Source organism: Misgurnus anguillicaudatus, chromosome 12, assembly GCF_027580225.2.
Source record: "Misgurnus anguillicaudatus chromosome 12, ASM2758022v2, whole genome shotgun sequence".
Taxonomy (NCBI): Eukaryota; Metazoa; Chordata; class Actinopteri; order Cypriniformes; family Cobitidae; genus Misgurnus; species Misgurnus anguillicaudatus.
This window is the reverse complement of record NC_073348.2, coordinates 2,212,703-2,224,757: the sequence shown is the minus strand read 5'-3', so window position 1 is coordinate 2,224,757 and position 12,055 is coordinate 2,212,703. Positions and strand designations below refer to the sequence as shown.

Below are 12,055 nucleotides of genomic sequence, written 5' to 3'. Positions count from 1 at the left end.
TTATTTTGTTTATAACTGTTTAACTTTCATAAATTGTTACATTTTAAGAATTCACAACATATAGGCATTCCCAATGACTAAAATTGCACTTCATGTTTTCTCTTATAATATTTTAAAGATATATAAACTAAACTGCCTTTCCATTGTACACTACATTCAGAGACAACTGGGGCCCGTACCATGAAAATGGTTAAACAAACTCAGGGTTACAGGATTAGTTTCAGGTTGACAAAACCAAGCCAATGTTCAGGCCTTGTTGGTACAAGCTATTTTCATGGTACCCAAAACCCAGGATTTGCACAAACTAATCCTAAACAAAGCTGGCTAACCAACTAAACCGGCTTCATGGTATAGGCCCCTGTTGGAGTTCACCCTCTATTGGCAGTCATTATCAAATTTCAATTTAATTGAAAATCTGTGTCAACATTAGAGAGAAGCTCAATTCAGTGCCTTTAATCTACGAATATATTTAGTAAGGAATAATTGATGACGGGCTGTTGAATTATAAGGCAATAATACACACCCAAGGTGGTAATGCAGCACGACGAAAATATGATTTAAGACTGTAGTGTTTATTTTATAAATCACCATTCATCTAATTTATACATTAACATTTATATTGTGCCACTGTTGAAGGATGATCAAATATGCTTGGAAGCATCCTTAACTCTTTCCCCGTCAGCGTTTTTTTTTTAAAGTTGCCACCCAGTTTTAGTTTAATGCCTTGCATGACTCAACAATATTTATTGACATTTATCTGGATATCGCCATTAATTGTGCAATTGTAGACAAATAAAAAATATGATTAACTCTTTCACCGCCAGCGTTTTTAAAAAATGTTGCCAGCCAGCGCCAGCGTTTTTCATGATTTTCACCAAAGTTTAATGCCTTCCAGAAAATGTTCTTCTTTAAAGACCCTCTGCTTTCAAACAAAAAAAACCCGTTTCATCCTACCTTCAGTGGTTCTTTTGTAATCAGCTTTTGAATATGGGTAGGTTTCTGCAAAAACACCACATTTTGAGCAAAAAGCAGAGATAATTCCATTTTTGTGACGGACTTTTCATAGAGATCCCATTCAGAGCGATCTTTAAAACAGACACAGACATGCAGCAGCTTGCCATAGGGCAATACATCTGGGTTTAAAAAGTTGCGGAAGGGTGCCACCTGGTGGATAATAGCGGTATTGCGGAAAGACGGAAAATCTTGTCATTGGCGGGGAAGCGTTTTCTCTTAATTGACGAGATATCTCGGTCCGGTGGAGCCAGGGATTGAACCACCAACCTTCCGGTTTGTAGACAACCTACATGAACCACTAGGCCACTGCCGCCCCAGTGGCAAATTGGATCCGAAAATTACACACAGTACAGTGGAAAGATGGCTTTAAAGTAGCTGATTTAAAATCAGACAAAGATAATTGTCGGACCTGTTAAAGATGATTGGAGGGCCACATTTGGCTGCGTGCTGTCAGTTGACTAGCTTTGATCTACTGCATTCAGTGAAAATGTGAAGTGTATATCCATAAGCCATCTATCAGCTGTTCTTACCCATAATTCACTGTGAGAGGTAAAAGTTTAGTGAGTCTACACTCAATTAATAAATTAAACAATATAGACTGTAAAATGTGAAAAGTTGGATCAACTTAAAAAATTACTTCAGTTGGTAAAAAAATGTTATTTCAACTTAAAACTTTCTCCTAAAGTGAAATGTTAACTTACATTTTTAGGTGTTTTCCAATTGAAGTATTTTTAAGTTGATTATTTTCACAGCGTAGCTCAGGACTTCTCAATTCAGTCTTGGAGGTTTTTTATGTCGGTATGCATTGGTATGTGTGTAGACTTTTACACGTGACCATGCCAGAGCCCGCCCCGTTGAGTGGCAAAACATTTTGGCTGTTTTAGGGGCGGCCGCGAAAATGTCAGTATAACTGACAATTATCAGCACAATTAAATTTAGTTGAACTTGATAGTGACCCTAGCAACTTGTCAACCTACCTGTGGTCAGTGGACATTGGCATGGACGATCTATTTACTTCTCCTTTCGGTGTTTCTTGGCAGTGTGTAAAATGATAGCTCAGAATTCTTGTTAATCTGTTAGTTCAGTCTATCGCACAACAGCTTTTACCCATTTAGATGAGTTTTCCCCGTGTTTTCGCTGATTTCACATTGTACACAAATTCTGCCGCTCTGTCTTTTGCCACTCAGTGTCATCAAAGGTTACATCACGTGATACCCTCTATACTTAAGAAGCAGATTTGAAGTCGTCCTCTGATTGGTTGAATTATACAGGATTTCCGGGATACGTGTGTATTGGGTTCTTAAACGGGTCGCCTGGAACTTTAGGGTGTACTCACACTATCCAAATCAAACCGCGCTCTGGCGCATTTGACTCCCAAAGCCTGGTTTGTTTGACTAGTGTGATCGTTCTGTACCGTGCCTAGGCGCGGTATGGTTAATCGCGTGCTGCACATGCAACAGGTCAACTAAGCAATATAATAGGCACATGAGAGGTCTGTTTGTCATCGCACACCAAACGACTCTAAATAAAAACGCATACTTAACAATCCGATGTGTTCCAGTGTTAAGAGAGCAATAAAAAAAACGGACATCTATAGTAAATATTGTTCATACCTGAACAGATTTATAACCTAAGCACGTTTTAAAGGTGTCATTAACTCCTTAAAAAGTAGAAAGTTCAGATCTCTGAAGGTTATTGGATCTGATCTGTGGAATGTTCTCTGATCTCCAGGCTTACAGGTGGTACACATCAAAGAGAGACTTGAAGTAATGTAGGCAAAACCTATGGGCCCACATGTGCTCAGTTACTGTTTAAATTCTCTTTCATTTTAGCTCATGACATTTTCCAGTGTTTCAGATGAGTAACACTAACTCAAAAGATGTAAGTCATGCTAGTCTAAATACACTCTTCACTCTGTAATACATTACTGAAACTTTACATTCATGTTTTCAGCAGTCCAATGTTCTCCACATTTTACGATAAGGTAGTACTTTAAATGAGGGGTATTACTATCTTTGTGGGGACATTTGGTCACAGGAATTATTAGGTACAGGTACTTTCAGCTGTTATGTGACAAAACTGTCCTTTGATCTCTTAGATGAAAGGTAATTCATCATCCTACTTTTGATAGGTCACATTTAGATTCATATGAAAGGTAGGGACTGATCTTCATATCCCTATATACAGTATATTATATGAGATGTAAATGCTGATGCTGTTATTTCAGCTGTCTGTGAGAAGAAGTGTCAAAATGGTGGACGCTGTGTTGAGCCAAACCGCTGTGCATGTGTGTATGGATTTACTGGACCACAATGTGAGAGAGGTAAGAACTAATTCATTTATTACTGATACTTCCATTAAAGATTTGGACCAAAACGTTAGTGTTATTTTCTAAATATCAACATAAAACAATTGCACAATGACAGTATTTCCATGTTATGTGACTTAAACCTAATTTTGTGTTCTAATTTTGTGTTCTTTGATGCCACATAAAGTTGACAACACCTCTTATGTCTTGTCCTCGAACAATTGCAATTTTGCAATATATTCCTTTTTTATATTGCCTAAAAACCACCTCACCCAAGCGAGAAAAAAAAGTTTAACGATATACACTCACCTAAAGTATTATTAGAAACACCATACTGATAACTATGTTTGACCCTCTTTCGCCTTCAGAACTGCCTTAATTAGGGGCCAGGCACCTATTGGAACTGTCAGTATTATTATTCTTCATCTTCTTCCCCAATGGGAGTCTATGGCAGCCCTATGAACCGTACGTAGGAAAATGATGAAATTTGGCACAGTTGTAGTGGTGGTCTTAAAAAGTCATGTGACCAAAAATGGGGTCTCTAGTCCTAACTCTATAGCGCCACCAGCAGTGCAAAAATTTAATGTTCAAATGGTTATAACTGCTGATCCGCTTGATCTATGAAAATTCTACTTACTACACATGATTGCTCTCCTCATGCTTGTTGTTTTTAATACCTTACAGTAAAACTCCACCCATTACAGTAGTGGCCATTTTGAAATATACAGTATTCAGTTAATTCGCTACTCCTCCTTCAAATTTGGTTCAATTGTTATGAATTTTGGCACAGATGATCTTTGGAGTGAGCCGCACAGAAATGACCGAACAGAATTTTGATATTTATCTTTGTTCAAAAGTAATAAATGCGCAAACTTAACGAGGTTGACGCAAAAATGGTTCTGAAGCTGTAGCTCGGTCATTCTTTGATCAATTGAAATGAAATTTGGTACACTTCATGTGGACCATAAACTTGGGGTTCATGCCAAATTTGGTGACAGCGCCACCTATGGGTCATGAGATATGAAAATAGGCTATTTTTGCCCATAACTTCTGAACTGTTTGTCAGAAAATTATGATCTTGATGTCTATGGATTGCTTATCTCATGCCGCATCGGTTGATGTGTATTATGCCGGGTTTGACCGAACCGCCTGTCCGCCATTTTGAAATTTCACATAATTTGTTATATTTTTTGAACTATTGGACATATCCGCGCAAAAATTAGTAAGGAGCTTCGACATGATGTCCCGAAGGTACCTGGGAAGTCAGAGTACAGCGCCACCTAGGGGTTATAAACTATAACAGTTCTTATGGAACTGCTTATAACTTCTGAATACTTTGTCTGATATTAATTTCTTTGTGAAATTGTATTCACTGGTTTATGCCGATTGCAACGATACCTCGTTTGTCATTTTCCAACATTCTGTTCATGTGTTATTGTAAAGCATATGGTAGATGATTTTTTCGCTACTCCTTTTACAAATTTTGTTTATTTTATGCCAGGTACTGCTCGTATAATGTTTGGAGCAATCCGCACAGAAATGACCAAACAGATTTTTGATATTCTGTTCTCTTTCTTAGAAATACCACTCCAAAGTTAACCGTGCCTGTGACATTGTCTATTTGTCATAGTAAATTAATGTGACTGTATATTACATTGTATAGCATTACTATACAGAATGATCTTCTTGTCTTCAATCTCACTTGAGCTTTTTGATTCTCATATACATTGTATTTCTGTTAGTTCTGCTCTGCACTGTCAGTTCTGCATCTGTGTTGATTGGCACATGTCAATTCTTGCAGCACCTAAGCTGTTTTTTTGCTGCCCTTTGAGCTGTGTTAACTGAGTTGTGCATCTGGTTAACCACATGCCATGAGATTCTGAGGTCATGGGTTCGAATCCCATGTGCAGTGATATTTTGTCTTAACTTTTTTCTCACTTAAGTTTTGTGAATCTCATACTATACATTGTATTTCAGTTATTTGTGCTCTCTGTTGTCATTTCTGCAATTTTGGTAATTGCTGGATATCAATGTTTACAGCTCTAAATCTCTATTTTATAGCTTGGACACACCAACTCAGTGGTTTAATCGTTTACTCAGTGGCGCATGCGGTAACTGCTGTGCTTTGGGAATCTGAGTTCATGGGTTCGAATCCCATGTGCGGTGTTTTTTGTCTTCACTTTTTTTCTCACTTAAGTTTTGTGATTTTCATACAATACATTGTATTTCAGTTATTTGTGCTCTCTGTTGTCATTTCTGCACGTTTGGTAATTGCTGGATATCAATGTTTACAGCTCTAAATCTCTATTCTATAGCTTGGACACACCAACTCAGTGGTTTAATCATTTACTCAGTGGCGCATGCGGTAAGTGCTGTGCTTTGGGAGCCTGAAGTCATGGGTTCAAATCCCAGCTCTTACTTTCACTTATTGAGATTTCCTTTTGCGTTTCCTTTAACACGTTCTTCTCGACCTGTCTGGTTTTCCACACGTGTTATATTTTTGCCATCTTTACTGTTGTCGCTCCGCACTGCAGTGGTCCTGCTCTGCATTTGCTTTGCTTCGGGTTCGGGCTCTGTATTGCGCGCTTTCTGCGCTTTGCGCATTTGCTGCGTCGTGTGGTTTTTGCTGTGCTTTGGGTGCTCATTGCGCTGAAGGTGCTTGGCCCCGCAATTGCTGCTTGCAGCTATATTTCTATGTGGCATTGAATCAACAAGGTGCTGAAAGCATTTTTTAGAAATGTTGACCCATATTGATAGGATAGCATCTTGCAGTTGATGGAGATTTGGGCACGAAGCTCCCGTTCCACCACATCCCAAAGATGCTCTATTGGGTTGAGATCTGGTGACTGTGGGGGCCATTTTAGTACAGTGAACTCATTGTCATGTTCAAGAAACCAATTTGAAATGATTCGAGCTTTGTGACATGGTGCATTATCCTGCTGGAAGTAGTCATCAGAGGATAAGTACATGGTGGTCATAAAGGGATGGACATGGTTAGAAACAATGCTCAGGTAGGCCGTGGCATTTAAACGATGTCCAATTTTGGTGAGCTCGTGCAAATTGTAGCCTCTTTTTCCTATTTGTAGTGGAGATGAGTGGTACCCGGTGGAGTCTTCTGCTGTTGTAGCCCATACGCCTCAAGGTTGTGTGTGTTGTGGCTTCACAAATGCTTTGCTGCATACCTCGGTTGTAACGAGTGGTTATTTCAGTCAAAGTTGCTCTTCTATCAGCTTGAATCAGTCGGCTCATTCTCCTCTGACCTCTAGCATTTTCGCCCCCACAGGACTGCTGCATACTGAATGTTTTTCTCTTTTCACACCATTCTTTGTAAACCCTAGAAATGGTTGTGCGTTAAAATCCCAGTAACTGAGCAGATTGTGAAACACTCAGACCGGCCCATCTGGCACCAACAACCATGCCACGCTCAAAATTGCTTAAATCACCTTTCTTTCCCATTCTGACATTCAGTTTGGAGTTCAGGAAATTGTCTTGACAAGGACCACACCTCTAAATGCATTGAAGCAACTGCCATGTGATTGGTTGATTAGATAATTGCATTAATGAGAAATTGAACAGATGTTCCTAATAATCCTTTAGGTGAGTGTATATGGACATTTTCAATTTGCGCAATTTGTAGGGTAATGGAATCAGCCACTGTCACTGACACGGTCACTTACACTGTCACTGTTACTGACACTGTTACCGACACTGTTAATGTTACTGACACTGTTACTGATACTTGTCACTGAAACTGTCACTTGAGACTGTTCACTGACACTGAAACGCTCACTACTGACAATATCACCATTATTGACAAGGTCAGTGTTACTGAAACAATCACCGTTATTGACACTCTCACTACTACTGACAAGGTCAGTGTTACTGACACACTTACCGTTACTGACACTCATTATCACTGACACGATCACCGTTACTGACACGATCACCGTTACTGACACGATCACCGTTACTGACACAATCACTGTTACTGACACTATCACCATTGACAAGTGACTAAGGCCACATGTAATGATAATTTGTTAATTTTTGTTTGTTTTGAAAGTCAGTTATCTTTATTGTGTAAAGTGTTTTTGTTTTGGTAGGATTTTGTTTATAATTTTGCTTTTACCCAAACATAAGCAGCTTATTTCTGGGGTTAATGTTGTCCCTTAATATATCTGCATGATATATTGTTCATATTAATTATTGGCTAGAGGGCAGGGCACGCTGGTAATTGTGTATAAAAAAACAATAAGCTATTTCTATTATTTGACAATATTTTGTCTTGATTTATTTATTTAGTTAACTGAATTTTTGTTCACCTTATTGAGTGTTTAATTTAGAGGTCTCAAACTTATACTGGCTTATATGAGCTATTTTAACATTAAAAAACACAATATTTCTTTAAATATATTTTTTCTATTATTTGACATAAAATAATACGTAATAAAATATAATAAAAATAAATAAATAAAAATATAAACAGTGCTTTCTGTCTTTTTATACATTATTATAACCGTATAAATCTTTTCTTAATCTTATCTTCAATGACTTTATATCAAAACCTTGCACTAAACTAACAAATTCATTTCCTGAATACATTTATTAACTATTATACATTTTTGCAACCAGGTAGTGTTTCTGTAATGATTTTTCTAATCCTTCTGAAAAATCCAGCTAAGAACAGCATAAGCTGGCAGCTGGTTTTAGCTGGTTTAAGGTGGCAGTAACTGGTTTTAGCCAGTCTTCCAGCCTGATCAGTGAAGTCCAGCTAGACCAGCTTAAAAAGTGTCCAACACACAGCTAGACCAGCTTGCTACACGAGCAAAACCAGCTCATGCTGGTCTTAGCTGGATTTTTTAGTAGGGCTCAGACTTGATTTGGTTATGTTCCATCTCTGTGAATTTTTTTATATTAGTTTACTGCTCTATGTGTAACTGCATAGCAAGCAACATAATGATACATACTTCGCACTATACTTATATTGAGATGAGTGAGCTGTAAACATACTTTTATCCTTTTCACATTTCTTCTTATCTTTCCTTTTTTCTTGACTTGGCACCTGATGGCTCTTTTTCTCATCCGTAGTTCAATATGAGTTGCAGTACATCTCCACCTCTCCCTCCCTATATTAGGTGTTGCATTTAAGCTGTGACTTGGCGTGAGCTAACCCCAAAGCAGTTCTTTGATGAGCTGAGTAACCCCACAGAGTAACAGCTCTTCTCTGAAAGAAAGTCTCAACCATATTAACTGAACTCATGGTAGCAATGATAGGATTGACCGATCATGGATTCTGTTATCCTTACCATCACAGAGAGTGCGGTTCATGGTTGCGTAGCAATAGATGAGCCAACCTTACAATCCAAAAGAAATGTGATTACAAGCTGATTATTAGGATCCATGTAAATGCTGTTATGAGGCAACACCCAGCGTTCAGATTAGAGGTCAACCAGTAAGGGATACCTTTTTATGATTTACGTTTTGGTAAAGACCTGAATCTGAATTAGATGTACTATATGTTTTTATAATATATTATTATAGATTTTAAGTTTTTATAAATGCTGAAATTCAAACATAATGACTGTGTTATCCTGATGATTATAAATCAAATCATTATTATTTGCAAAATGACTTTGAACAATAACTTTAAAACTTATAATGCTGTAACTATATGAAAGAGAGCTATGGAAGAAAGTGGTTTTCAGCAGTGGGTGAAACACATCAAGAGTTCAGTCTGTTTCTTTTCAGACTTCTGCACATACCGGTATGAGATTTATGTGAAACATTTCTATGTTTCTTTGATTGTTTGTTTTGAAGACAAGACTGTTATGGGTTACTCAAATTCCAGTTGAGGATGGAAAAGCTGCAGATGATCAATTCAAAAATACTTCATGCATTTTACAGCAGTCCATACTATAGATCTGCTTTCTATTAATAGCCAGATGTGTTTTTTTTAGTTCCCAGATGAAAGCTGCTTTAGAAAACTGCATTGTGAAAGATCTTTAAATAACTCTATGTAGTGTTTCTTATTTTCTCATTACGGTGCTACCTTCATCACTTATTATTTTTAAGTAAAGAAGAAGTTTTATTGGAAGGTTCAATGAAACAGGAACCATGTTAAGCTTGTGCTGGGACACTGAACAAATCTGCTGTATGTTCAACATACGGAAGCCGAGAGATGACATGCACTATTATTATTTTTGATTGCTTGTTTTCTTGACTTAATTTCTTGTGATCTCGAGATAACAAAAGTTGTTTTCTCGTGATCACGACTTAATTTCTCGTGATCTCGAGATAACAAAAGTTGTTTTCTCGTGATCACGACTTCATTTCTCGTGATCTCGAGATAACAAAAGTTATTTTCTCGTGATCACGACTTAATTTTCTCATGATCTCGAGACAACAAAAGTTGTTTTCTCGCTATCCCGACATGATAATCCGTCATAATGTAATTTCTTGTCCATAATATTTAGTGTATTTTGAAGTGGATTAATGCGTATAAGTTGGGGTCTTCGCCATTACCCCAAGTAGCCGATAGACTTAATAAATAAATAAATAAAGTTGGACGGTTCATGTTCGTGAATTTAGGGACCATCTCTAAAGTAATACTGTACACGTTTATATCTTCAATAGTATTTAACAGTTTATTTAAATAAATATCAAAAATGTAAAAAATTTGCATTATAGCTGACAACCACATAAACACGTTGGTTTTGTGACTGTTTGTTGACTTTAAGTCATTCCATTTAAATGCTGTTTAAAGTTGAAACGTGTATATTATTGAGTAACTTAAAGACGGTCGTTAATTCACCACTGTAAATATTGACAAATCTATTTCAGCTTGAGCAAATCTCTGATCCAAGTAAAATCTCATTTGTTCATCCATGCTAATTTAGCTAAAAATGCTTTTGCTGTTTACAAACAAAACAACACGTTCTATCGAGTACACGTAAGCTTTAATCACATCTCAAGAATATACTTTTTGTTATGTCGAGATCACGAGAAAACAACTTTTGTTATCTCGTGATCACGAGAAAACAAGCAAGCAAAAATAATAATAGTGCATGGCCTCCCTCGGCTTCCGTAACGGTGCTACCTTCATCACTTATTATTTTTAAGTAAAGAAGAAGTTATATTGGAAGGTTCAATGAAACAGGAACCATGTTAAGCTTGTGCTGTGACACTGAACAAATCTACTGTATGTTCAACAGTTATAAAGTCTCTAGGAATTTTTGTGGTCAATGTGAAATACATTTGGAAGATTAAACCAGTTTTTATCAGCACTTTACTAATTCTAATTTACTAATTCCAGAATGCAGTTTAAACTGAAAGGTGATATAAAAATGTGAAAAATCCTACATTTCTAAATTTAAGATTCACATGCTTTCATTTTCAGATTCATTTTTACTAAAAATCTTGTCTATTTTATATTAGGGGTGCACCGATAAATGCCGATACACACTAATAATACCTAGCCGATAACTATTCATAGCCGATATTATTCACCGCTATTTCATGAACTACAGTGCATATTGAGTTTCTGCACGAGAGCGCCCTCTGGCTTTTGGATGTAGCGCCATTCCACTGTAATTCATTGAGAAGCATAGCAAGCATCATCGGCCGATATATCATTGCACCCCTATTTTATATACTTGTCTATTGTCAACTAGCGGCATTTCTCCGACTACATTCAAGATAAATATTCACCAGTTTGTTAATTCTTTGAGCAGCAAACCCTTCAACTTGCCATTGTTAGCATCATCTTTCACCAGCTACTGTAAATTTTTATACAGCTCCTTAAAAATGAACCATGGTTTTACTGCAAAGGAAACAATAAGGTGGTTATTATTTAAGATTATGTTGTGTTTGTTTTATTTTTATTGTTATATTAGATTACCGAACAGCCCCATGCTTTATCCAAGTGCTCAACAAGAAGTGTGCAGGTCAGAGCAGTGCTTTTGTGTGCAGTAAGACCCTGTGCTGTGGCACCGTGGGCCAGGCATGGGGTCATTCATGTGAGCTGTGCCCACTTCTCAGCTTGCCCTGCAGCAGAGGATTCACCCCAAACACTCGGACAGGAGTGTGCCAAGGTCAGTATGGATTGTATTATATTTATTATTACTTATTATTTGGTGATCAATTCTTTCAAGAAACATGTAAATGTACTGAATTTAGCTTTACAAGATAAGCAATTTCTCTGAAAGAGGCAGTAAATATTGTGAAGAAAAGTATGGGCTGGAAAAGAGCTGACACCCAAGAGTGTTGTGTACAGTATTTTAAAAAGAGGAAGGGGCCAGGACTGCACCCTGTGGTACTCCTTTGGTTAGTTGATGTGATATAACCATCACTCTATTCCCAGAACAGTGGAATGCATGCATTTTAATGATCACAGATAAGCTTTATAATCTTTTCCATGTATTTATATTGTGACATCTTTTAAACTAACAGTTACTTTGAACTAATGTAAATAAAGAACGCTTCAGGGTGTCATCCTCGGGTTAAGACACATATCTGAATATTTAATGTTACTGATAATGCAAATGAGACCCATACTTTTAGAATAGTTTATATAGTTTTTAATGTAAAATGTATGGTTCCATCATGTATATTTTACCAGTTTAATATGATATAAACCAGTAGCATTGTGTATTAGTGTGATGGACTACAGACTGTTGTCAAATGCACTCTGAATATGTTGTCTAATCTGGACACTCCAGATCTATCAGGATCATA

At 37.1% G+C, this 12,055-nt stretch overlaps 1 protein-coding gene across 1 annotated transcript in view; it reads left to right on the top strand.

Moving 5' to 3' along the window:
* LOC129446078 (fibrillin-2-like) overlaps positions 1 to 12,055 on the top strand; it is a 38,619-nt gene that overhangs the window by 4,141 nt on the left and 22,423 nt on the right. Inside the window, exons 5-6 of the mRNA XM_073873772.1 lie at positions 3,242 to 3,337; positions 11,215 to 11,412. Coding sequence (XP_073729873.1) covers positions 3,242 to 3,337; positions 11,215 to 11,412 — 294 coding nt within the window. The remainder of the gene's footprint in view (positions 1 to 3,241; positions 3,338 to 11,214; positions 11,413 to 12,055) is intronic.